Raw genomic sequence first — 25,271 nt, 5'->3', positions numbered from 1 at the left:
TTTATATCTAGGTCACCCATGAATGGAAAATGTACTTTTACCTACCTTGGTGACCTCTGGGGCCTCAGGGGGCCCAGGCTTGTTGAACTGAGTCTTGACCGTGACAGGCTTGCTCTCCATGGCAGGGCCTGCTCCCATCTTGTTCTCAGCCCTCACCCTGAAGATGTACTCGTTGCCCTCCACGAGACGAGTGACGTTGCAGTACGGGTTGACCACAGAGGATGAGTAGGTTGACCAGACCATCCTCCTGGTCTCACATTTCTCCAATATGTAGCTGTCCACCTCACAACCTCCATCATCCTCTGGAGCATCCCACACCACTCTGCACTTGTCTGCACTGAGGCCTGTAACCCTCAGGTTCCTTACAGCTCCGGGGACATCCAGGACATTGACGGTGGCGTATGCTGTGAAGGTGCCGGCTGAGTTAGTGGCAGTGATGATGTATTTTCCAGTGTCAGTGCGTCTGGACTTTGTCAGGAGGAACTTGGAGTAGTCGGACCCAGTGTCATAGCTGATTCTTGGGTTGTCTCCAACAGCCTTGTCTTTGGTCCATTTGACTTCAGGCTGGGGTTTTCCTCTCAGGCCGGCCTCCATCCTGACCGATTCTCCAACCATCACTGTCAGAGCTCCAGCCAGCTTCAGGTCAATGACAGGCTTCTGGATCTCCTCCCTAACCACTATATCAGCAAGACTCACCCAGGCACTTTCACCTCCCTCATTAACAGTCTGCACCCTGGATAAGAAAATAGAATATTTAAGACACTTACATTAGACAGGTAAATATTCCAGGAGGCACCATGCAAAACAAACAGTAAACGCAGCAACATACCTGAAGGTGTACGTCTGATTCTCTAGGCACTTGTCAGCCAGGAAGAAGGTATCGGTGAGAGGGCCAGTGTTGAGTTTCTCCCAATCAGCAGCATCTTTGACTTTGCACTCCAGGTTGTACGAGAGGTTGGGGCTTCCACCATCATAGTCGGGCTTCCTCCATCTCAGATAGACATAGTTCTTACCAATGTCGGTGGCTCTGAACTTCTCAGGCTCACCAGGCTTTTCAATGGGGTCAATGGCCATCAGAGGAGTCTTGGTCTCAACAGTTGGTCCAGGTCCTACTTTGTTCGCTGCACAGACACGGAATAGGTACTCATGGCCCTCCATCAGTTTGGCCTTGATCTTGCGATTTGTGCAGTGGGAGGAGATCATAGACCACATGCACATGCTAGGCTCACGGCACTCCACAATGTAGTTTGTGATCTCAGATCCACCGTTGTCTTTAGGGGCCTCCCAGTTGATCATGCATGAATCCTTGGTTGAATAGGTAATGTGCAGGCTCTGGCAGTGGCTGGGTCTGTCCAGCACATTGACTATGATTGTGCAGGAGGCTTCGCCGCCTACATTTGAAGCCTTAAGGACGTACTGGCCATGGTCGGCTCTCGTGGCCTCCTTAATCTTCAAGTGGACCAAGGGGAAGTTCTGATAGATGGTGACGCGTTTGCTGCTCTCCAAAACTGTTTCCTCCTTTGACCAAATGACCTCGGGGTCAGGACGAGCCTTAATGTAACCAATAATGTTGATATTGTGTCCGGCACGCACAGTGATACGCTCTCTGCAGGAGGCCTCCATCTCGATCTCTGGAGGGATGAGGATATCCTGTGTTGTGATGGACTCTGGGACTTCTCTGGGTTCTCCATCTCCGATCATGTTTGAGGCACAAACTTTGAATCTGTAGGTCACGCCCTCTTCCAGTCCCTCCACCCTATAGGCACACTGCTTGACGAAGTCTTCCAGGTTCAATTTTTTCCATTCGTCAGTATCTCCTTTCTTTATTTCCACATTGTAGCCCATGATGGGGCTGCCGCCGTCTTTATTGGGTTTGGTCCAGACCAGGTCAGCAGTGGTCTTGCTGTAATCTTTAACTCTGGGGTTCACAGGTGGACTTGGGACAGTGATAGGCCTGCAGGGCTTGCAGGGGTCAGAGATGGGGGAGGGTCCACTGTAGCCAGCGACATTCTCAGCAAACACTCTGAACTCGTACTCATTACCCTCAAACAGACCCAGGACTCTGTACCTCAGGTCCTGGCAAGGTGTCTTATTGACACGGATCCATTTTCCTCCCTTATGTCTGCGCTCAATGATGTAGCCATTGATCTGGCTGCCGCCATCAGACAGGGGCATGGTCCAGCCGACTGTGACAGCGTCTTCTGAGATATCAGAGGTCTGTGGCTTACCAGGTGCACTAGGTGCCATGAAGGAGTGCTCAGCAACAGTGGGCTTGGTCTCCAGAGGAGCACCAATACCCATCTTGTTCTCAGCACGAATGCGAACTACATATTCCACTCCCTTCTGCAGGCGGGTTATCCTGAGCTGGGTGGCGAGGCTGCCTGAGGTTACACCTCCCCAGGTCTCCTTGTTGGACTCCCTCTTCTCCACAATGTAGTTGGTGACAGGGCTGCCACCATCATCCTTGGGAGGACGCCATTCAATCATCATTGAGTCAGGAGCGACTTCCAGGATGTTGGCAGGTCCAATGGGAGCAGCTGGAACATCCAGGACACTGACGTTCAAGCCCACTGTCTTGGTTCCAGCTGGGTTGGACACAGTGAGCAGGTAGGTGCCACTGTGGTTCCTTGTGCACTCATTGATGCTGAGCACAGTGGAGAAGTTGTCAGTGTCGATCTTGATGTTGCCCTGGCTGGTGATCTCCTCTCCATCGATGGACCACTTGGCAGCAGGAACAGGGATTCCTCTCATGATAGCTGGCAGCCTGATGGTGGTGCCGGCCTTCACAACGATGCCTTCAATCAGCTTCACGTCCAACTCCACGATTGGAGCCACTGTGGACATGCAAACAGAGCAGGTCAGGCTTTGTGAATAATCATGTTGATTGACCTAGCCCAAACCAAAATCGACCAATTTAAACGCTTACATCTAATTTCAACTGAGAAAAACTCTTAACGTATAAAATAAATATATTTAACAAAATGGAATTTAGACTGATTTCATCTTGTGTCTCACCCAGTTTCTCCTGGCAGAGGATGGGCACGGTGGTGTCGGGTCTGCTCAGGCCAATGGCATTCTCGGTCCTCACTCTGAAGCGGTAGGTCTTTCCTTCCTCCAGGCCAGTCACATGACTCTCGGGGATGCTGACCATCTTCCACTCATCCCATTCCCTCTCTCCCTCCTCCTGATACTCCACCAGGAAGCCTGTTATCTCACTTCCTCCATTGCGGTCAGGCCAGTTCCAGACCAACCACACCTCGGTCTTGTCCACGTCGACATGGTGCAGGTCTTTGGGAGGACCAGGGGGGACTGAAACAGATATTTAGATTGGTACTAGTGAGTTCATCCCAACATAGACTCAACCTTTCATGGTTCCAAACAAGAATCCTTCTCTGTTTGTTTTTACAAACTAAATTTCAAGACATTTACCATCTGTGTAATAACCTTGTGTAAAACTGTACAGACTATTAAACATGAATCTATTGTTGATTAAGCATGCTGTTACTCACAGAGTGGGTTCATTGCCTTGATGGCCTTGGGCATCTCAACGTACTCGCTGCGGCCATACTGGTTCTCAGCAGCGACTCTGAACACGTAGGATGTGCCCTCCATCAGGTGCTTCAGCGTCATGCTGCGTTTCTTGGATGTGGAGCAGACGGGGACCCACTGAGTGGATGTTGTGTCTTTCTTCTCAACCACAAAGTTTGTAATGCGAACACCGCCGTTGTCTTCTGGGTCCTTCCAGGAAAGGTAGGCAGAGTCACTTCTGACATCCGATGCCCGGAGGTGCTGGATGGGTCCAGGTTTGTCTGTAGAAAAATGAGGAATGTCACAGAGTCTGACTTTCATTTCTCACGCTCATGTATTTAAGTTCATAATTAGTTTGTGGATTCTTACCCAGGACCAGCACAGTGCAGGTGACTGTCTTGGATCCGACTGGGTTCTCCACATTCAGGGTGTAATCTCCACAGTCATCACGGTTACAGAACCTCATCTCCAGCTTAGTGCCTGCAGTGTTGGTTTCAATGTCCGCCCTGGTGGGAACCTCAGCATCGTTCTTCTTCCAGGTGACCTTGGGGAACGGGGCGCCTTTGATGGCTGCCATCAGAGTGATGTGAGTGCCGCTCAGGGCCTTGATCTCTCGGGTCATTGCGGCATCCAGATCCAGCTCTGGAGGCTCTGAGGTGGTGACGGAGGTGAAGGGAAAGGACATGAGCGAGATAAACAGACCAATCAGAGAGAATTGCAGGTCATTCGTGCTGTAACAGGACATTAGATGGAGAAAGTGTTTCAGATGACACCGAAACACAGACATACCAAGTCTTTCTTGCACTCTGACTGGCTCTTTCACATTAGCCGGGTCAGACTCTCCAGCAGCGTTGACGGCCATAACTCTGAAGCGGTAAAGACCGCCATCATCCAGGTTGATCACCTTCAATTTGGTCTCCTGGCAGGAGTCTGGAGTCTGGTTCACCTGGAGACAACAGAGGGAACGTGTTCAATGGTTTTCGGGGCAATTACATCGACGCAGTGCAAAGGTCAGACGTTAAAGTTCATGGTAAATAAATAAACTGCTGACCTTTTGCCACTCCTCCTCTCCAGCCTTCATGAACTCCACCAGGTATCCAAAGATCTTTCCTCTTCCGGTGTCGGTGGGCGGGTCCCAGGACAGAGTCGCAGACTCCTTGGTGAAGTCGATGGCCTGGAGGTTCACTGGTGGACCAGGTTTCACTGCGGCACAGGACAATAACAAAGTCTTGTAGTTCATTTCTATACATCGTCAATATTTTTCAATAAAAGGAAGCAATGGTGAACTCACCTATTGGATCCTTGGCAAAGACGGGTTTGGATGGTGGACTTGGGTCGCCGGCTCCCACCTCGTTCTCAGCACTGACTCGAAACTCGTACTCACAACCTTGTAGCAGCTCCGTTATCCAGTACTCCACCTTCGGATAGATTTTGTCCGTATTGCATCGCACCCACCTGGAAGAAGAAATACGACATCAGAAACCGATAAATGAGTTTATATTTCATTGACTTTCGAACAAACGGAAATTGTTACCAGGAGACATCAAGTAAAACTCAGTTATAACTTTCTTTCAAAATGTTGTTTTCCAAAGATACACATTTCTATTAACATTTACTCTTTTTAAATTAATGAATTAGTTGAAAATAAAGAAGAGAAAACTAGTTAACAATAATTCTGATGATCCAGTTTTTATTTACCCTCATTATGGAGATCTAGTTTTAACTAACCCTAACCCTTATAAATAAATGTCTATGTAAATAAACAGAATATTTGGGGTTTTGGAAAAAACAAGAGTTTGAAGAAGTAAACTCTGATTCTTTTTATGTTTTTCCGTTTCAACAGATAAAAAAGAAGAATCACTAATTGAGCTTTAACCAATAGTCGGCGTGGAATGTGTGGTGTACCTGTTGGCCATGGTCTCCTTCCTCTCCACGATGTAGCTGGTGATGGGTTTTCCTCCGTCAGCTGGTGGTTCCCAGCTGATGAGGGCGGAGTCATGGAAGACCTCTTTCACCGTGGGCTGTCTAGGAGCGTCAGGCACCTCTGCGATGGAAATAAAAACAAACACAAAAGTGAGTCGAGCGCATCACTTCATCCTGATGACGTGTGGTAGGTGGAGACACTTACTGAACACGTCTCTGGCCTTGGTCTCTGCAGACAGGAGCGGCTCGCTGATGCCGTAGATGTTCTGAGCCATGATCCTGACGATGTAGTCACGACCCTCGATCAGCTTCGGTACCTGAGGAAACAAAGAAGCATCAGCACTGAAGAGTTTCTGTCCAGGTTCCGGTTGTGAAAAAATTTAATCATTGATGAAACCTGAAAAGCTTCCTATTTATAGATCATATATTCACAGATCAGGTTGTGGAGACAGTTTATCTCTGAACAGTTTGGCTTCATGCGCTCACCTTGCAGGACGTCCTGGTGCAGGACGCGGTGACAGGCATCCACAGGTCTCTGTTGGTGTCTCTCTTCTCGATGATGTAGTTGGAGATGGCGCAGCCTCCGTCATCCAGAGGCGCGTTCCAGGAGATCACCATGTAGTTCCTGTAGACCTCGTTGAAGACCACAGGTCCCTCTGGAGGCTGAGGACGGTCTGAAGAAGCATTGATACAGGTGAGTCTCTACAACAGCTCTTTTTTATATTTAACCTTAATACCGCTGCAGACTTGATGAGGACAATCCTCTTTCACTAGCTGTCCTTCACCGGCACATGTCTACAGAGACTCACCGACCACTGTGACGGTGCAGATTCCTGTGCGAGCTCCGGCGGCGTTCTCCACGCTGACGCAGTAGCAGCCGCTGTGCTCTCTCTTGGCTTTGCTGATGTTCAGGCTGAGATGGCGGGTGGTGCTGTGGAGGTGGATCTCCTCATCGACCTTCAGCTCTTCGTCGTTCTTCTTCCAGCTGACGGCCGGGGCTGGTTTGCCGCTGTAGCGTCCCGACAGTGTGCAGCTGTCTCCAACCTTCACCATCGTCTTGTCTCTGAAGTCCAGGTCCAGAGTTGGAGGTTCTGAGGGAGTGAGGAGGAGCAGACAAGGGATCGTATCAGCTTCTTCACAGTTGATACCAGTGACCCTGTTGCTGTTCACATCATCAGTCTGCTGTCGTGTTGTGTCACTCACCGATCTCGTCCTTGCACTGCACCGGTTTGGTGGCAAAGGACGGTTTCCCTTGTCCCACCTGGTTGATGGCAGAGACTCTGAACTCATGGCTTGACCCGTCCTTCAGCCCGGTCATAGTGAACTTCCTGTCCATCAGTTTGTCCTCGGCACCTACGCGTGTAAAGTTGTCACGGCCGACCATGCGGGACTCAAGGACGTACTCGATCACCTCAGCGCCGCCATCGTACTTGGGCGGTCTCCAGGCGACGGAGATGGAGTCCTTGGTAACGGCGGTGACGAACAGGTCCTCTGGACGCTCGGGGACGGCTGCAGAGGACGAATGTGATAAAACGTGTTAGACGACCTGTCAGCAGCAGTTTGTGCATTGTGTGTGTGTGTGTGTGTGTGTGTGTGTGTGTGTGTGTGTGTGTGTGTGTGTGTGTGTGACGTACAGATGGGGTCCTTGATGAGAACCATCTTGTCCGTCTCGATGAATGGTCCCATGCCGATGATGTTCTCGGCTGCAATCCTGAAGAAGTAGCCTTTCCCATCAATGAGTCCCTGAACCACGGCGTTGTTCCTCGTCACCGTGTAGGACACCGAGGTCCAGCCCATGCGGTCCGACTCCCTCTTCTCGATGATGTAGTTGGTGATGGCCGATCCACCATTGTCCTCGGGGGAGCACCAGGTCAACTTACAGGAGTCGTTGGTCAGGTTCTCACCAGCGAAGGGAAGACCGACCGGTCCAGGGACGTCTGGTCGAGCAAGACGGAGACAGAAAATAAAATGTATTTAGCGATAGTTTCTTTTGATTCTTCAATTCTTTTGTCCTAAATATCAAACTAGAGGTTTTATTTTCTTGTCTTTTTTTGTTGACGTTTCCAGTTGATTGACATGAACAGTAATTGCCACCTACTTTGATCATTCGATCTTCAATTAATTAAGAAAATAATCAGATCAATTATGAGCGACAGTTTTAAATCCTCCTTGTTCTGAAAGCATCAGTACGCTGACTCACCCAGGACTTCCACCACGACGGCCTTCTTCCTCTCTCCTCCCTCGTTCTTGGCACACAGGGTGTAGATTCCCTGGTGCTGGCGTTTGCAGTTCTTGATGACCAGCGAGTTGGAGATGCCCGTCGTCTCCACCACGGCCTCTTTGGGCACCTCGGCGTCGTCTCGGCACCAGGTGATCTGTGGGGCGGGTTTACCAGACACGTAGGCGATGATGCGGATGGTGGCTCCAGCGTGGACCACGATCTTCTCCTTCACCGAGGCGTCCAGGTCCATCTCAGGAGGAACTGGACCAGAAAGCAGACAGTTAGCTCAGCAGAGACACTTGATGCTCGACTGGTGCAGATTAGTGTTCGGAGGAAGAATCTCACTCGTTCTGTCTTTGGTTTCGATCAGCTCTGACACGAGTCCCGCTTCTCCCACTCCGCCAACGTTCACGGCTCGGACTTGGAAGCGGTACAGACCTCCTTCCTTCAGGCCATCCACCACAAACCTGGTTCCTCTGATTTCTGTTTCCTTTGCCTGGGGACAGTTTGATCAGATATGAAACTTTTCTGGGAAACAAACTGAATCGCTTCAGTACTTCAGCAACTGCCGTTCAACTTAAATCAGCATATTTCCTAAATGAACACGGATTTAGTTTGAACTCTCGAGATACATCTTTTTTTATTCTATGTACATTTTCTTCAAGACGACACATTTTACATCAACAGGACGTCACTGACTTTATTTTGATTTGTTTTACCTTGGTCCAACTGTCCTCGGCCGTGGGCTCCTGCTCCTCCTCGGCCTCGCTCAGCATCAGCAGCCTCCTCTTGGCTTTCTTCTCCTCCTCCTCCTTATTCACTTCCTGGAACTCTACGATGTAGCCAGTGACCTTTGACCCTCCGTCCTCCACAGGAGCGATCCACTCCAGATCCACTGTGGACTTTGTCCAGTCGGTCACCTTCGGAGTCGGTGGTCCGGGAGGTTCTGAACAAACACAGATGCAGAAATCAGCATCATCAGAGCAGATACTAAATGTCTTCACTCTGATTGGCTGGTCTGTAGCTGGAGGGAGGAGCTCTGCATTGTCAAAGTGTGCGATGATAAAATGATAAAAATGTGTATTGCTGTGACAGGTGAAAACATCTGTATCTTACTGATGGGGTCTCTGCAGAGGATCGGGTCGGAGGGCAAACTGGGGAGGCCGCAGCCAGCAGCGTTGGCGGCGATGACCCTGAACTGGTACAGGGCGTAGTCCAGCAGGCTGAAGACGTCCCAGCTGTTGCCCAGGGGCAGCGCTCGGATCGGGTCGCGGTTCACACGCGCCCAGCGCTTGGAGGTGGTCTCCTTCTTGTCTACGAAATAGCCGGTGATGGGGGAGCCTCCGTCGTACTTTGGCTCGTCCCAGTTGACGGTCATGGACTCGAAGCAGATCTCGGTAATGGTCGGTTTCTCACACTGACCCGGGACGGCTGCAGGGAACATTCATCAATCATCAAAACCTCACTCAGAATAACAAGAATAAATCTTCCTGCGTCTGATGATGAAACTCACTGAACAAGTTTCTGGCCTTCTCCGCCGGGCTGACCAGTGGAGGCCCGACTCCGAACTTGTTCTGGGCCATGACTCGGAACTCGTACTCATGGTTCTCCGTCAGACGGGTCACCACGTACACGCACTCTCTGGGGTCGTTGGAAACGTGCACCCAGGACTTCCTGTTGTCCTCGCGCTTCTCCACCACGTAGTTGGTGATCTTGGATCCTCCGTCGTCTGTGGGAGGGCTCCAGGCCAGACCGATCCTGTCTGCAAACACCTCGGTCAATGTGATTGGTGCGACGGGCTGGCCAGGGGGTCCTGTGGGGGGGCGGGACGTCAACACGTGAATCTACTGAACTTTTTTAAAACTGTAACTTGGTGAATTCATGTTTTTAGGTAATGTTGCTGAAACATAAACATGTTGAATATGCAGATCACGTGTTTCTCACCCAGCACCGAGAGCTTGATGTCCTTGGTGACAGAGCCCAGGCTGTTTTTGGCCGTCAGGCTGTAGAGGGCGCTGTCGAGCCTGCTGGCCTGCTGGATCAGCAGCGTGCATTTGTTCTGCGTCACCAGTTTGCTGATGTGCTGGCCGTACTGGACGGCAGCCTTCTCTTCAGGTGTGGCCAGGCTGGCCATGCTCCAGGTGAGAGTGGGGAACGGACAGCCGCTCACCTTCGCCACCAAGCTGACATCACAGCCCTCCTCGCCCTCCAGGGCCTCACGCAGCTCGATGGTGGGAGCACCTGCAGGAAAGGGCGTGATTTACCAAAGTGACCAGAGGTGGTCGTGTTGGAACCTTATTCAGGATTCCTGTCAACAGGGATGTGAAAATATTGAAGTTGAGGCCTGTGATTGGCTGAAATGCCGTGACTCACATGTCTGATCCTTGATGAACATGGGTCCGATGGTGGCCGAGGGTCGGCTGGGTCCGGCAGCGTTCACAGCTTTCACCCTGAACTCATATTCTCCTCCCTGCAGACGACAGTGACATCATCACGTCTCAACATCTGGTTCCATTGATGTTTCTCTCTTTAGTTACCATTAATTCAAATTCTTATTTAAAACTATCTGAAGGTATAAACATTTCATGCAGATTTGACCGTTTTTTCTTCCTTGTGTTACAGAGTGACGGAGTGGAGCAAACCTCCTTCAGGTCCTCCACCACGAAGCCCAGCTCCTCCACGTCTCTCTTGTTGCACTGTTTCCACGTCTCCTTCTCTTTGCCGCTGGTGTCCCAGCTCAGACGCTCGATGATGTAATGCTTCACCGGGGAGCCGCCGTTGTTTGTCGGCGCCTCCCAGCTCAGAGTCACGGCCGTCTTTGTCACCAGGTTAACCTTCAGCTTGGTCGGGGGGTCGGGGGGGTCTGAGGAAGAAGAGGAAGTTAGAACATTTCCACTGAGGTTTTTTTGGTATATGTGTGGTTACGATAAGTGGGTGTGTCCTCACAGATGGGATCTCTGGCCCGAGCAGGTTCCGTGGTGACGGTGAACGGACCAAACCCGAGTCGATTCTCAGCTCGGATCCTGAACAGGTAGTCCTGACCCTCCAGCAGACCGGGCACCACGTACGCCTGACTGGCACAGGCTGCGTGCACCTGAAACCAACCATCAACTCATCAGTTCATCACCGATTTGATTATTTATTTTGAACTTTTGAGAAATCTGTAGAAACTGTGGAGGGCTTGAAACATGTGAACTAAGGTAGCAGACAGTGGAGTGGGCGCCGCGGCGCTCACCTTGGTCCAGGCCTTGTCAGTGACGCTTTTCTTCTCGATGAAGTAGCTCTTAATTCTCTCTCCTCCGTCACTATCGGGCAGTTTCCAGATCAGCCTCATGGTGGCCCGGGTTATGTCAGTAACTCTCAGGTCTTTCGGAGCTCCGGGTACATCTGTGCGCAGGAGAGACACCGAGTTTAACGTCAAAGAACAACATCACAGACTGAAACTGCTAAAGAAACCGGTTCAGGAAAACTCTGTCAGGTCTGAGGACGAACATCTGAACGGATCCCGGGTGGAAGACGATAATCAAAGAGACGTACCGAGGACATTGACTCTGACGTTGACGTGTTTCTGTCCAGACTTGTTCTTTGCAGTGATGGTGTAACGTCCAGAGTGGCTCCTCAGACTCACAGGGATCATCACCACAGACGTGGTGTCAGTGGACTCCACCTGAAAGCAGAAAGACAATGAGACTGAATCTTTTCATCCGTCACCTGAACGATGATATTTTGCGCTGACGTGAGGAGCTGGAGTTGATCCCGGCTGTTTGGTCAAATGCTTGTTCTCACCTCGGAGTCCACGGGCAGCGTGTGCACTTTGTTTTTCTTGTGCGACTTGGCTTTGCCATCAAAGTCCCAGGTGACCTTGGGTTCTGGGCGGCCCTTAATGCTGGCGGCGATCTTGATAGGATCACCGGCACGGATGTAGAGCAGGTCGTCGACAGACACGTCGATGGAGATGGACGGTCCGACTGAAACATGAGAGGTGACGTAGGTGAAGGACAGAGACAGACACACAGGAAAACATCTGGACCCTGATGAGATTTATTTATTTCTTGTAGTGAGACTTTCAAGATGGACGTACGCTTGACATCCTCGATCAGCACCTCTCCGGTGCGTGGGCTGGGGTCCGACTCGCCGATGTCGTTGACGGCGATGACCCGGAAGCGGTAGTGCTTCAGCTCGCGGAGGCTGGGCACTGTGTACTCAGTGGTCGGGTGAACGGTGTCAGGGTCGTTCACCGTCATCCACAAGGCGGAACCTTCACTCTGGATCTGGATGATGTAACCTTTGATGGGACTTCCCCCGTCGCTCGCTGGCGGTTTCCAGGTCAGATTGACGTTGTGCTTCGTCTTATCAGCCACCTCAGGAGCAGCGGGCATGCTGGGAGGAGCTGGAGAAGGAAGCAGTACAACCGATCATCAGAAACTGAATTCCATCATTTATCTGAGGATCAATCATTTGACCGACACCTGCTGCTGATTAAAGAAGCCGATTGTCTGTGACTCACTGATCGGACTGACGGCGAAGGCAGAGTCGGACGGCCCACTGAACGGTCCAGCTCCTGCAGAGTTGAAGGCAGCAACTCGGAACTCGTACTCAGTTCCTTCAAACAGACGAGTCGCCTAAAACACACAGAGAAGGAATGAATACCCACATTATCTTAAAGCTCTTCGATATAACAACCAGGTCTGTGATGGCTTTAAAAAGTCTGGTGAAGAAACAGAAAGAAGAAGATCATACAAGGTCTGCGAGGAACCTTCCTGATGATCAGAGATGAAGCATCTTAACGCTCTCTGGAAGATTATTAAAAGCCTGAAGTGGATCTGCATTCTTCAGATCTGTGGGTCTGTTTGGGTTTCACCTGAGGTTTTATCTCAGTGTGAAGGACGGATGCAAATTGAATTTGAGTACAGACCCTACATCTGCTAGTTGAAACGCTTGTCTCCGCAGTGACGCTCACCTGGTACTCCCAGCCTTTGGTTCCCCTCTTGGTGACCGGCCCCTTGTTGACTTTGGCCCAGTAGCTGGTGCCTTTCTCTCTCTTCTCCAGCCAGTAGCCAATAATCATGGAGCCGCCATTGTCCCTGGGAGGCTCCCAGGTCAGGGTCATGTAGGTCTTGTCGTATTCCGTGATGGTCGGTTTCTCTGGAGCGCCAGGGAGGCCGAAGGGGTCAATGATCTGGACCTGCTCTGTCACACTGGGGTCAGATATACCGTAGCGGTTCTCAGCTCGGACCCGGAACACGTAGGTCTTGTTGGTCTCAAGGTCCCACACCTGTAAGAAGAGGACATTGTGTTAGAAATGTAGAAATGATCCTCCTGTGTTGAAGCTGACCGATGCTCTTCATCTTATCTGCTCCTTTTAGGAAACATCATCAGAAAGCACCTCGTTCACTTCCATTGTTACGCAGACGACACGAAGCTGCACATATATGAAGCTGATGAATCCAATCACGTCTCAAGAACATCAAGGTCTGGTTATATGAAGTGTTTACTTTTTTTAGTTTTTGAGCTATGAGCCCGCCCACTCCTGCATTGGCCAATCGGCTTGCTCCTCCCTCACTGTGGGGGACAGTTTCCTGTCCTGGCTCCTAAACGCTGGACGAGCTCCTCAGTGACATCAGGACAGGAAGTCGTCACATCTCTTCAGACTACACCTTGGTTAAGATGATTTGATCATACACTCTGGTTTTTATATTAAAACTAAAAATGTTTAGTTGCACTTACATATATAACTTTGTAGTTGGCTTTTTTGAAGATAAGGTTCTGACTGATGAGGAACTGACTCTTACTGTTCTGGGTTTGTTGCCTCCTGGTTGAGTCACTGATTATGATCTTTGGATAAAATCATCTAAATGAAATGAGTTGATCACTGAACATTTGATCTGCTCCACTCTCACTTTCATCTCCATGTTTTATTAGCACGTAATGAGACGTGAAGACGTCCTAACGAGCTCGACATGAGGTTGAAGACAAAGTCCTCGACCTTCTGCTGCAAGTTCTAAATATGTTTTTTTTTTAGAAGCATTTAAACAGGACCATGTGAACAACGTCTGTTTCAGAGAGTGAGAGAAACATGAACACTTATTGTTATTAAGACCTTGGGACATACCCCGTGTTTCTTCTCAAGGATGCAGTTGGTAACCTCCACCCACTCGGGCTCAGCTGGAGCTTCCTGTCCCTCTTCCAGCTCCGGCTCCTCTGTCCTCACTTCTTTCTTTTCAACAATGTAGTTGGTCAGTTCGCTGCCGCCATCGCTCAGAGGCGCTTCCCACCGGAGGGAGCAGGACTCCGCCTTGATGTTGGACACCGCCGCGTTCCTGGGTGGGAGGGGGCGGTCTGAGGGGAGAACATGAGTTCACTGATTCTGAAACAACTCGTTACTCCTGCACATGAATGTATGAATCAGGTGTTTCCACGCACCCAGCACACTGACGGAGGTGGTGTGTTGGGCTGTGCCCATGCTGTTGGTGGCAGTGACAGTGTAGCTGCCGGCGTCCCTCCTGTTGACCGCTGGGATGGACAGCTTCGTCTTGGCGTTCAACCTGCCCGTCACCTCTGTTTCCATCAGCAGAGCCTCGGTCGGCGCCGCGATGACCACGTCATCTTTGGACCACTCGATCTTAGGGATGGGGAGTCCCAGGATGTCGGCGGGCAGCTCAATGGCTTCGCCCTTTTTCACAATGATGCTGTCGCCCGTGAAGTGCTTCAGCATGTGGACCTCAGGAAACACTGAGACCAGCAGGAAACAAAGCAAATCTTAGTTTCAGTCTACGTACATTCGTACAAGGTCACTGTGACCTGTGACCTCTGACCTCTAACCAGTTCATTATCCGAGAGACAACTGGTCACATGGTGAAGAAATTCCTTATCTTAAGATATCATGTTCAAGAGACAAAAAAACAACTAAACATTTGTAATTCATTTTAAGAACGTATTCATGAGATGTGGCGTTCACAAGAATGTGACGGATGAACTTCCAGAGAGCTCTGGCCAGTGGGCGTCGCCGAGGCATAGAAACATGTTCCTCATGGTTTATCATAGAATTCAACAGGACCCACCTTCATCGTCTTGGATGACCACTTGGAGCGGGATGGACGGCTCACTTTCTCCGATTAGGTTAGCACACTTGATCCTGAACTCGTACATCCAGCCGTCTTCCAGCCCCTCCACAGTCATGGTGTTGTTGGGGCCGATCTCCGCGTTGCACGGCTCGTAGGCCTGCTGGTCCTGTCGCTTCTTCTCTACGAAGTAGCCGATGATCGGGCTGCCTCCGTCGTTACGCGGCGGCCTCCAGGAAAATGAAACGGAGTTCTTGGTGCGCTCAGTGTAATGGAACTTCTCGGGGTACGATGGTGGACCTGCGGAAACATGATTAGTTTAATACAAATCCACTTTTCAAGCCCACTGTCGTACTGCTCTCAACTGGATCATTTGTGAATGAAGAGATCTTAGGACTCACCCTGCGCGTCCTCGGCTGTGATGGGATCCAGCTCAACGGGCGGACCCAGGCCATACTTGTTTTTGGCAATAACGCGGAACGTGTACACCTGTCCCTCATTGATGCCGGTACACTCGCACTTGGAGGAGATGGTTTCAACGGGCTGCCTCCACACGTGCATCTGTCCGTCTTTTCGTTCGACGATGAAGCCCAAGAGGTCGCTGCCTCCGTCGTCCACAGGGTCGTCCCAGTTCAGGAAGATCATCTTACGAGTGACGACAACAGGCTTCAGGTCCGTGACAGGTCCGGGGACGTCTGAGGATAAAACAACATTAGTGTTCATTTTAATTTCAAGCTAACGGTTTTATAGCCAGGTCCTGCTCTGATGTTCCAGACTTCAACTCACCCACAACCTCCACTCTGGACCAAGCAGACTTCTTGCCACTGGGGTTGCAAGCAAAGATCTGGTATTTGCCGCAGTCCTTCCTCTGGACGTTGTTGACTGAAACAACGCTGTCGTTGCCTTCGGTCAGAATCTCCACACGGTCTTTGTCGGGTTTCCCATCATCCTTGGTCCAGTCGATGCAGGGGTAGGGTTTACCTGTGACTGTCGCTGGAACACGAAGGTTCTCTCCGGCTCTGATGACCAAGCCATTCTTGACGGACAGGTCCAGTTCAATCACTGGCTTCTCTGAGGAGGGAAACCAAAACAGAGATCAACACCAGTTAAGGTCAGATTTGTGCGGATTAAAACAGTGTCTTTTTTTTGGTTCTGTCTTGTTGAGGACTGTTTTTTCCAGACCTGCAGGATTCTTGACGAACACAGACTCTGTGAATCCGGGCGTTCCCTCTCCGGCTGAGTTGCAGGCAATGACTCGGACCATGTACTTGGCTCCGTCACGGACTCCGTAGATGGTGAACGCCCGGGTCTTCCAGAGATGCTCTGTGGACCTGGACCAGTCCTTGGAACCGGCCATGGCCTGAAGACCAGCGCAGAACAAAGAGGAAGAACACAGTTTAATTCAGGTCTTGAATAAATTGTGATCTGACGGTGGCACAGGAATCTGAAATCAAATGTGAGCGCAGCTGAAGCAACAGCGACGACTGGATGGTCTGACCTTGTCCACGTGGTAGCCCAGGATATCTGCTCCACCGTTGTCTGCAGGTGGGTCCCACTCCACGTCGATGGAGTGGTCAGTGGTGTCCGCCACTCGGGCGGCAGGTGGTCCAGGAGGTACTGCAGAGGACGGGACACATAACTTTGAGACTGACTGTATTTACATGAACATAAGTCTTGATTCTGGAAACAAGGTATTTGTTGGATTCAATCCACAGAGTCGTATTTAACACAAAGATCAGTTTACGTACAGATCGGAGCTTGGGCTGTTTTGGGTTCAGACGGGACGCTGAACTTCCCGGGGCCGGCTTGGTTTTCAGCTGCCACCCTGAAGATGTAGGTCAGGCCCTCGAGCAGACCCTCAACGTTCAGCTGAGGGTCCGGGACGATGTTCCTGACGAGCAGCACAGAAACATTACACTCAGAAAACATTCAAGCTGAAAATACTTACAACATAATTTAAACTTCTCAGCTTGAGTCCAGGAAGTAAACGGGATCCGTTTCCTCACCTGTTGACCCGAGCCCAGTGGGAGCTGTTGATCTCGCGGCGCTCCACCCAGTATCCCAGGATGGGGCTGCCGTGGTCGTTGGGCTCGTTCCAGGTGACCAGCATGCTGTGGGATGTGATGTCATCGATCTCGGGCTTTTCAGGAGCCTCGGGAGGATCTGAGGAACGGGGGAAAAGTGAGGCTCAATTTATGTTTCTGTTTATATGTCTTGAGTTCAAAATTAAAATAAGGCTTTAATCAACATCTACATATATATGACAAATAGCATTTTAGTTTTATTGAGTTGAATTGTATTTATATCTGCTGTTTGTCTAACTAATAATAAATGACGTTATACCGAAAGGATTCTTGGCGATGAGTGGTTTGGAGACGCAGGCGGGTCCACCACCCAACTTGTTCTCGGCCACGGCCCTGAAGATGTACTCCTTCTTCTCAATGAGTTTGGGCACCAGGTATCTGCAGCCTCTCAGTGTGGTGGTGACACTGCTCCAGCCAAACTCCAGCTTGGAGTTGTCCTTCTTCTCCAGGATGTAGTTGATGATCTCGCTGCCGCCATCATCCAGAGGAGCATCCCACTTGCAGACCACAGAGTTCTTCCTCACCTCCTCGAATCTGAAGTTGACAGGAGGACCTGGAGTATCTGAGGAGAGCGAACAGGATTCATGAATAAAAGACGGATCCTGAACCTGCTGGAGAATTCACACTATGTCAATCACGGAATTTTATCAGAAAATGGAAACAGAAACTAGTTCCTACCGAGCACGTTGACCTCGCAGGTTGCCGAGGCCGTGCCGTGGTCGTTCTCCAGCTTCACCATGTAGACGCCGTGGTCGCCGCGGATCGAGTCCCTGACGACGATGGAGGACGTTCCTCTGCGGTGGTTGTCGATGGTCAGACGCTCGTTTATCGTTGGGTAGTCAGACTCTTCCACTTCCGGCTCTGCTGCCTCCTCCTCCTTCTTTTTCTCCTCTTCTTCTTTCTTCTCTTCTCCTTCCTTCACCTCTCCCTCCTTCAACTCTCCCTCCTTCACCTCTCCCTCCTTTTTCTCCTCTCCTTCCTTCTTCTCCTCTTTCTTCTCCTCTTTCTTTTCCTCCTTCTTCTCCACTTTCTTCTTCAGGGGCTTTTCGGGCCTCTTGCGCAGCGCCTCGGGCCGGATCACCTGGTTGTTCCAGTACCATGTGATCTCAGGGTACGGCGCCCCGGAGATGTTGGCGTCTAAGCAGATCTCGCAGCCTCGTTTCACGTTGAGCCCTGACTGCAGGCTGCCGCTCAGGAAGACCTTCGGAGCATCTGAGAGAGAACACAAGTCAAATCATCAAAACGGAGAAGGTGATGGCTGCAGCTGGCGTCAGTTGGAGTTTCATTAAAACCTTTCTTACCAACAGCGTCCGACACCTTAACGAACAGCGTGCCGCGTGACGGCTCGCTGACTCCGGCTGCGTTTTCCGCTCTGACTCTGAAGGCGTAACGCTTTCCCTCCGTCAGTCCTCTGACGGTGTAGGACAAGACGGGCACCAGGAAGTCGTTGCACCTCTCCCACTTGTCATCGCCCTTTTGTTGCCTCTCCAGTACGTAGCCCATGATTTTCGAGCCGCCATCATACATGGGAGGCTTCCAGGTCAGAGTGATGGTGCTGGAGGTCGGGTTGTGGGTCTCCACGTCCACTGGTGGGTCGGGAACATCTGAGAAGAGAGACGGATCTCAGTTAGAAATCTCTTAAAACTTTCAGTGTGAGAGCGATGGGAGATGTGTTGGATGTGTCCTGCTGCTCATGAAGGAAACTGATCATCGGTGGAATGTTCCTTTAATAATCAACAGGAATGTATGGAACTGATTTCTCTCACGTTTCTGGTCCTGTGCGATGACCGGGTTGCGGAGCTCGACGAACTCTCCTCCTCCGATCTTGTTGACGGCCTGGACTCTGAAGTAGTACTCTCCGTTCGGGATCAGGTCTTTGACGTTCCAGGTCAGCTTGTTCTCTCCGGACATCATGTTGACGTAGGTCCTCCTGCCGGCCTCACGCCGCTGCACATGCACACACAAACTTGTGTCACGCTCTGATGTCACAGTTAAAACCAGTGCTGACTCACCCTAACCCAGACATTGAGAAAGCCTTCGGACCTGCATGACGTAGTGAAGGATGGGGCTGCCGCCGTCGTAGTCTGGAGGATCCCAGGACACTTTGCAGGAGCTCTTTGTGATCTCAGAGGCTATGATCTCCTTACAGGGACCAGGAAGACCTGAACACAGAAGTGATACAAGTTAGAAAAAAATGATCTGCAGGACGGAATCTTGGATCAAATAAAGTCTGTGAGCGTCTCCGCACCGATGACTTTGACGTTGATGGTGCCGCTGGCGGCTCCAAGTTTGTTCTCCAGAGTGACTTTGTACACGCCGGCGTCAGCGTGAAGGCTGCTGTCGACCTCCAGGTGACAGGAAGTGTACTCCTTCCTGTGGAACCCAAACAATCCCATCAGAGCTGCAGCCAACACTGACATGAGCATGAAACCACAACAGACCCAGATGTGACTGGAGCCGGATTCACAGTCTTAGTAAATCTCTCTGGGTCTCAAAACACTCGGGAAAAAAATACTTAATATTGTGACAAATGAAAATTTAAACCAAAGTTTGAACTTTTTTAGCTTTTTTTTCTTTGGGAAGAAGTATTCAAAATATTTTATTATCAATCAACATTTTTTGTGAAGTATTGAAATGTTTTTCTTGAGGGACGGTCACATTTCAAGTAGTTCAGTCTTTTTCTGCTTATGATTTAAAAACTGTTAAGAGACGAGTCACCGACCTGAAGCCGAGACGCTCGTCGGCCTTCAGCTCCTTCCCGTCCTTGTGCCAGGTGATCCTGGGGGAGGGGACGGCTCGGAAGGGAACTGGGATGTGCATCTTCTCGTGTTCTACCACAACCAGGTCCAGAGTCTGGAAGTCCAGAGTCGGATTACCTGGAAACAGAAGAGAGATCTCATTCATTCACTCGCTCCTGTCAGTTTGGTGATTTACATGAAACACTCAGGACGGCGTTGCTCGTACAGTCGGAGTCTTTGGCGAAGACGTTCTCGGAGATGTCGGAAGGCTCGCTCACTCCGACCGAGTTGATGGCCCTCACTCTCAGGATGTACTCCTTCTCAGGGATCACACCCTCTTCCACACGGTACTTGAGCTCCTTCACTGGACGAGAGTTGACCCTCATCCACTTCTCTGTTCCGGCCTCGCACATCTCGATGTGGTATCCGGAGATGGGGCAGCCACCGTTCCTCTGCGGAGGTTTCCAGCCGATGGACAGGAAGTCCCGGCTGGCGCCGGTGATGTGTAGCTCCATGGGTGGAGATGGGACACCTGAGCAAAACAAGGCAGATGGATTGAGACACTGTGCTCTGAACGTGGGCTCAGCGTTTCTATGCTCATCAGACCACCCACCTGTGGGATCCTCGATGGTGAGGATCTCGGTGGGTTCGCTCGGATGTCCGATGCCGGCCTCGTTCTCGGCGCAGACCTGGAACTGAACCTCTGTTCCTTCGATGACGTCGGTCACTCTGTATTTACAGTCCCGACCTGAAGTCTTCCCACATTTAACCCAGCGCGTGCCGAGCTTCTCCTTCTTCTCAACTGAAAACCTGGGGGGCGGAGTCAAATAAACACCTTCATACTGACGCAACACTGAGCTTCATCACAACAACTGGTTAGATGATGAGTCAGGTGACACCTCCAACCCTGGACTGTCCTCTTTATTTAACACATATCCAAACTCATCACTGAGTTTCTTTCTGTCTCTAGTCAGTGAAAACTAACCTGAGGATGGGGCGGCCACCATCGTTTTTAGGCTCCTCCCACTGAAGGTCCACATATGTTTTGGTCACGGCGTTCACGGCGAGGGCGTACGGAGGCCCAGGAGTGGCTGTGGAAAAAAACCTGAGTTTTCATCGCTGTCCTGATTAAAATTAATTGATTTAAATTTAAAGTTCATCTCCAACTCACTGAAAGTGTCTTTGGCGAGCACCGAGTCCTCCAGCTCACAGAACGGGCCCACGCCCGCCTTGTTCTCGGCGGCGATGCGGAACACGTACAGCGATCCCTCGTTCAGAGGAGTCACGCTGTACTTCAGCTCCTTGACTGTGGTGTCCACGGCCTGCCAGCCTTTACGTCTGACGTCACGCTTCTCCACCACGTAGTTGGTGATGGGCGAGCCGCCGTCGCGCTCGGGCGCCGTCCACTTCATCTCGCAGCTGTTCCTGCAGATGCTCACAATGGTCAGCCAGCGAGGAGCAGAGGGAGGATCTGAGGAGAAGAGGAGTGTTAAACCGCTGTTCTCCAGTTTCAGTGCAACATGTTGTATCTGTTCTTTCTCTTGTTCTTACTGAGCCTCTCTTTGCAGAGCACTGGCTCGCTGGGCTCGCTGGGCTCGCTCTCTCCGGCCACGTTCACGGCTCGCACCCTGAACGAGTACTCCTGCTTCTCCATCAGGCCTCTCAGGGAGTGCTCCAGGAGACTGATGTCCTCTGCCACGCGGATCCAGTCCACGTTGCCACTCTTCAGCATCTCAATGTGGTAGCCCTCGATCTTTGCTCCACCGTCGTGCTCTGGTTTGGTCCACGTCAGGAAACAGGAAGTCTTAGCGACGTCCTTCACCGTGGGTTTACCAGGAGGCCATGGAGGATCTGGAAGAGGAATAAGAACTTTTCACTCTCAAAGGATTTTAGATGCGAATACAAAACTACTCTGAGTGGGTGGATGTGTTTGTACCAATTGGATCTTTGACGAGGATCATGTCTGTCTCTTTGCTGGGTTTTCCAGTTCCAGACAGATTCTCAGCCAGGACTCTAAACTTGTATTTCTTCCTGGTGGGAAGACCTTTGACCCTGCGGAGGAAAACACGTCCCATCAACACAGTGAGAATCAGAAGAGTTCAGCATCAAACTCAGTTCAGATATTAGAAGAGATGGACTCACCTGTAGTTGGTGTCCTTGATCGGCAGCTTGTTGCATCTGATCCACTTGTCGTGGTCGGGCTCGTGTCTCTCCACCCAGTATCCTGTGATGGGGCTTCCTCCGTCCTCGTCAGGCTCGTACCAGGTCAGAGTCAGAGAGTCCTTGGCGATGTCCGAAGGCTCCAGCTTGTAAGGAGCTCCGGGAGTGTCTGAGGACAAGACAGGATGGATCAGTATCATCGTGGACCTGAAGCACCAGAACCTCAGCTGTGGTCCACTAAAGAAGCAGCTTGTAAAGACGACTACTGGTGCAAAACATCGTAACTCTCCCTTTGTCTGAGATGATTATTAAAGTCTTTCACAAAAGACACTTCCACTGTGAGTGTCCCCCCACCGGGACAAACCTCAGTCCTGTGGTTAAGTGACCTACCGAAGGGATATCTGGCGATGATGGATGGATGTTCAGCCGCTGGACCAACGCCGAACTGGTTCTCTGCGAAGACTCTGAAGATGTACTCCTTGAACTTGACCAGATCCACGGCTGTGTAGGTGGTCTGTTTGATGGTGGAGGAGAGCCGGTGCCAGATCTCGCTGTCGGCAGCTCGGCGCTCGACGATGTAGTTGGTGACTCTGGAGCCGCCGTCATCGCGCGGAGGGTTCCAGGCCAGGAAGCAGGATGTGTTGGTGATGTCAGAGATGTCGAAGGCAGCTGGAGGACCAGGCTTATCTGTGTGAGGGAAGAATATTTCAAATTCAATTATTCTGAAAAGGTTTCTTTGAAAACCTTCTTAGTGCCATTTATTTTCTCTTTTGTCAAATGGTCGTACCGAGGATGTTGACGTCCACGGTGGCTGTGGCGCGGCCGCTGCTGTTGGTGGCTTCAATGATGTAGGTGGAGCTATCGTCTCTCTGTGTCTTGGCGATAGTGACAGTTGAGTGTCCCGCCTTGGTGTCAATGGAGACTCTGTCCTCTGCTTTGAGGACCAGGTCGGCCTTGGTCCACTTCACCCGGGGCTCGGGCTTACCCTTCACCTCGGCGGGGAGTTCAATCTTGCTGCCGGCTTTGGCGGTCAGACCGGCCAACAGCTTGGCGTCCAGCTGGATCTCTGGAGGCTCTGTATGGATGACAGGACGGAGGCTCAGACACTTAGTCACAACAGACAATGACACATGAAAGGAATTTGTTTGTCTCCTCTTGTAAGGAAGATGCTCGGGTACCTTTGGGATCAACGGCCTGGATCTCATCTGTGGCCTTGCAGGGTCGGCCTGCTCCGAGTCCATTCAGGGCTCGGACTCTGTAGGAGTACCACTGGCCCTCGATCAGACCGGTCACCTGGCACTTCAGCTCAGGCACCATCTCCCCGCAGGGCTCCCACTTATCAGTTCCTCTCTGGCAGCGATCCACGTTGTAGCCTCGGATGCCACTGCCACCGTCGTACCTTGGTGGCTCCCAGGTCAGGAAGATGCCGCTGGCGGACTTGTCCCTCCACTTCAAGTTCTCTGGAGGATCGGGCACAGCTGGTGGAGGAATGAGATGGAGAGGTTAGAAAGTTCTTTGACTCACGGTTTCATGAACCAGACATTTGAATCTCCAGTCAGACTCACTGGCAGGAGAGGAGACGCTGACGGGCTCGTCGATGTAAGCCGGCTCTCCTGGGCCACACTTGTTGCAGGCGGTTACTCTGAACAGATACTCCTTCCCTTCAACCACGTCGGTGACTGTAAGCTCCTGATCCTGGACTCCGGTGGCCACCTGACACACATATCACAGTAGCTAGTCATCAGCATACATGATTATGACAATATAGTGAACTGAAAATTGTTTATTCATAACAACGTGAGACTTGATTGAAGAACATCATCCATCAGCCAGTCAACAGGACTCTGGTGTCGTACCTTGACCCAGGTCTTGCGGGACACGTCTCGTTTCTCCACCTGGAAGCCGGTCAGAGGACTTCCTCCGTCGTGCTCGGGCGCCTCCCAGCTCAGGTGCACGTGCTGCCGCGTCACCTCCAGAACCTTGAAGTCCTTCGGAGCGCTGGGTGCAGCTGGAAGAGAAACAGAGTGAAGGCTGTGCTGGTTTCCTCATCACAAACTGATCAGATTAGAAACTATTGAGTTTTTAACGCCGTACCGATGACGTTGACTTCGATCTCTCCGGAGACAGACGTGACGTCGTTCTCCAGCTGCAGGACGTAGATGCCTTTGTCCGGGCGGACGCTCGGTGTGACGATCAGTTCTGTGAACGTGGACTTGGTCATCAGGCTGATTCGCTCATCGGCAGTGGTCAGCTCCTTCTCTACGAAGGTCCACTTGGCGACGGGGGTCGGGTATCCGGAGATGGGGACTCTGATGCTGAGAGGCTGAGGGACGATGACCTCCAGGCCATTTTTGAAAGCACTTAGGTCAAAGGTCGGACCGACTGGAGAAGGAAGAGAGATGCATGATGGGAGGGAAAGATTACATCACTTATCTTCAACCAGAATATTAAAGAGCGACCGACAGAGACTCCTTGTTCTTCTCACCATGTGGGTCGTCAGCCAGCAGGGGGCCGTTCACATTCGATGGGTCAGACAAGCCGGCTGCGTTTTCAGCAAACACTCTGTAGTTGTACTTGGTTCCATATTTCAGACCAGACACCTGAGGTCAAAGGTCACAGTTACAGTGTTGAGACAAAACAAGTCTGAGTTTTAGAATGAATCTGAATCATGAGGCTGCTCAACTAACAGAGAAGCTTCTGACGTGACCCCTGTGGGGGAGTCAGGTGGAAACCGTTCAAAGATCACGTCCATTACACATCTGACAGGAAACAGCAAACCAGGAAGCAGCTGATGAATGTCTGTACCTTGTAGAAGAGGTCGGGGCAGAGGCGGGCGTTGCAGCGCAGCCACTTGTCGGTGCCGTCCACACAGCGTTCGATGATGTAGCCGGTGATCATGCTCCCTCCGTTCCTCAGAGGCGTCTCCCAGGCCAGCTGCACCGAGCTCTTGTTCTGGTCTTGCCCGGAGAGGTTCAGAGGAGGACTGGGACACTCTGCAGGGTGCGAAAACAAATTATCTCATTAATTCATGTTTTATTTTGTATAAATGAAGTTACTCCTGACTTGTTGTTTCGTCTCACCAATGGGATCCATGATCTTGACGGGCCGGGAGGCGGCGCTGGGTTTGCCGACGCCGGCTTTGTTCTCGGCTTTGACTCTGAAGATGTACTCTTTGTTCTCTATGACATCGTTGATGATGGCGCTGAGCTCGTCGGCCTTGGTCACCTGCACGGGCGACCACTGCACCGACGTGCGGTCACGCAGCTCGATGATGTAAGAGGTGATGGGAGAGCCGCCGTCCGACCCGGGAGTTTCCCAGGAGACGGTGCAGCCGAACTTTGAGACATTTCCTACGATCACGTTCAAAGGAGCTTCAGGAACATCTGAAAAAAATACAGAGAAATTTTGAACGATTGGATTGAACGAATAGATTAAAAAATGATAAAACCTTTTTAATTTAAATATCCACATATAAATAAATATACTAATTAATTTTCAATTTACAAATATCCAAAGAGGGAGGGGTTCTACTATCTAAACCATAAACATCTTCTGC

The 25,271-nt window shown here is 51.0% G+C and overlaps 1 protein-coding gene across 1 annotated transcript in view; it reads right to left on the bottom strand.

The window, feature by feature from the left end:
- The window catches only part of LOC133021930 (titin-like), a 179,775-nt gene that overhangs the window by 53,684 nt on the left and 100,820 nt on the right, over positions 1 to 25,271 (bottom strand). The window contains exons 95-155 of the mRNA XM_061088939.1: positions 24,796 to 25,098; positions 24,521 to 24,708; positions 24,201 to 24,315; positions 23,810 to 24,097; positions 23,572 to 23,723; positions 23,281 to 23,428; positions 22,894 to 23,193; positions 22,503 to 22,790; positions 22,106 to 22,402; positions 21,698 to 21,884; positions 21,492 to 21,607; positions 21,107 to 21,406; positions 20,727 to 21,026; positions 20,541 to 20,646; positions 20,169 to 20,365; positions 19,782 to 20,087; positions 19,540 to 19,693; positions 19,066 to 19,190; positions 18,861 to 18,979; positions 18,584 to 18,764; positions 18,119 to 18,421; positions 17,496 to 18,029; positions 17,077 to 17,379; positions 16,740 to 16,896; positions 16,482 to 16,624; positions 16,232 to 16,350; positions 15,916 to 16,093; positions 15,520 to 15,804; positions 15,135 to 15,428; positions 14,734 to 15,033; positions 14,096 to 14,404; positions 13,785 to 14,011; positions 12,633 to 12,947; positions 12,180 to 12,294; positions 11,754 to 12,062; positions 11,459 to 11,640; positions 11,210 to 11,339; positions 10,908 to 11,059; positions 10,619 to 10,766; positions 10,315 to 10,535; positions 10,046 to 10,142; positions 9,617 to 9,913; positions 9,186 to 9,485; positions 8,789 to 9,103; positions 8,392 to 8,618; positions 8,018 to 8,168; positions 7,652 to 7,933; positions 7,086 to 7,388; positions 6,655 to 6,960; positions 6,261 to 6,542; positions 5,938 to 6,125; positions 5,657 to 5,768; positions 5,434 to 5,572; positions 4,820 to 4,983; positions 4,580 to 4,731; positions 4,318 to 4,474; positions 3,898 to 4,179; positions 3,510 to 3,809; positions 3,016 to 3,309; positions 830 to 2,834; positions 46 to 733 (exon numbers count right to left, since the gene is read on the bottom strand). Of these exons, the coding sequence (XP_060944922.1) occupies positions 46 to 733; positions 830 to 2,834; positions 3,016 to 3,309; positions 3,510 to 3,809; positions 3,898 to 4,179; positions 4,318 to 4,474; positions 4,580 to 4,731; positions 4,820 to 4,983; positions 5,434 to 5,572; positions 5,657 to 5,768; positions 5,938 to 6,125; positions 6,261 to 6,542; positions 6,655 to 6,960; positions 7,086 to 7,388; positions 7,652 to 7,933; positions 8,018 to 8,168; positions 8,392 to 8,618; positions 8,789 to 9,103; positions 9,186 to 9,485; positions 9,617 to 9,913; positions 10,046 to 10,142; positions 10,315 to 10,535; positions 10,619 to 10,766; positions 10,908 to 11,059; positions 11,210 to 11,339; positions 11,459 to 11,640; positions 11,754 to 12,062; positions 12,180 to 12,294; positions 12,633 to 12,947; positions 13,785 to 14,011; positions 14,096 to 14,404; positions 14,734 to 15,033; positions 15,135 to 15,428; positions 15,520 to 15,804; positions 15,916 to 16,093; positions 16,232 to 16,350; positions 16,482 to 16,624; positions 16,740 to 16,896; positions 17,077 to 17,379; positions 17,496 to 18,029; positions 18,119 to 18,421; positions 18,584 to 18,764; positions 18,861 to 18,979; positions 19,066 to 19,190; positions 19,540 to 19,693; positions 19,782 to 20,087; positions 20,169 to 20,365; positions 20,541 to 20,646; positions 20,727 to 21,026; positions 21,107 to 21,406; positions 21,492 to 21,607; positions 21,698 to 21,884; positions 22,106 to 22,402; positions 22,503 to 22,790; positions 22,894 to 23,193; positions 23,281 to 23,428; positions 23,572 to 23,723; positions 23,810 to 24,097; positions 24,201 to 24,315; positions 24,521 to 24,708; positions 24,796 to 25,098 (15,935 nt within the window). The remainder of the gene's footprint in view (positions 1 to 45; positions 734 to 829; positions 2,835 to 3,015; positions 3,310 to 3,509; positions 3,810 to 3,897; positions 4,180 to 4,317; positions 4,475 to 4,579; positions 4,732 to 4,819; positions 4,984 to 5,433; positions 5,573 to 5,656; positions 5,769 to 5,937; positions 6,126 to 6,260; positions 6,543 to 6,654; positions 6,961 to 7,085; positions 7,389 to 7,651; positions 7,934 to 8,017; positions 8,169 to 8,391; positions 8,619 to 8,788; positions 9,104 to 9,185; positions 9,486 to 9,616; positions 9,914 to 10,045; positions 10,143 to 10,314; positions 10,536 to 10,618; positions 10,767 to 10,907; positions 11,060 to 11,209; positions 11,340 to 11,458; positions 11,641 to 11,753; positions 12,063 to 12,179; positions 12,295 to 12,632; positions 12,948 to 13,784; positions 14,012 to 14,095; positions 14,405 to 14,733; positions 15,034 to 15,134; positions 15,429 to 15,519; positions 15,805 to 15,915; positions 16,094 to 16,231; positions 16,351 to 16,481; positions 16,625 to 16,739; positions 16,897 to 17,076; positions 17,380 to 17,495; positions 18,030 to 18,118; positions 18,422 to 18,583; positions 18,765 to 18,860; positions 18,980 to 19,065; positions 19,191 to 19,539; positions 19,694 to 19,781; positions 20,088 to 20,168; positions 20,366 to 20,540; positions 20,647 to 20,726; positions 21,027 to 21,106; positions 21,407 to 21,491; positions 21,608 to 21,697; positions 21,885 to 22,105; positions 22,403 to 22,502; positions 22,791 to 22,893; positions 23,194 to 23,280; positions 23,429 to 23,571; positions 23,724 to 23,809; positions 24,098 to 24,200; positions 24,316 to 24,520; positions 24,709 to 24,795; positions 25,099 to 25,271) is intronic.

The sequence above is a fragment of the Limanda limanda genome, chromosome 16, assembly GCF_963576545.1.
Source record: "Limanda limanda chromosome 16, fLimLim1.1, whole genome shotgun sequence".
In the NCBI taxonomy this organism is placed as follows: domain Eukaryota; kingdom Metazoa; phylum Chordata; class Actinopteri; order Pleuronectiformes; family Pleuronectidae; genus Limanda; species Limanda limanda.
The sequence above is the reverse complement of the archived record's forward strand: the minus strand, read 5'-3'. Positions and strand labels throughout refer to the sequence as shown.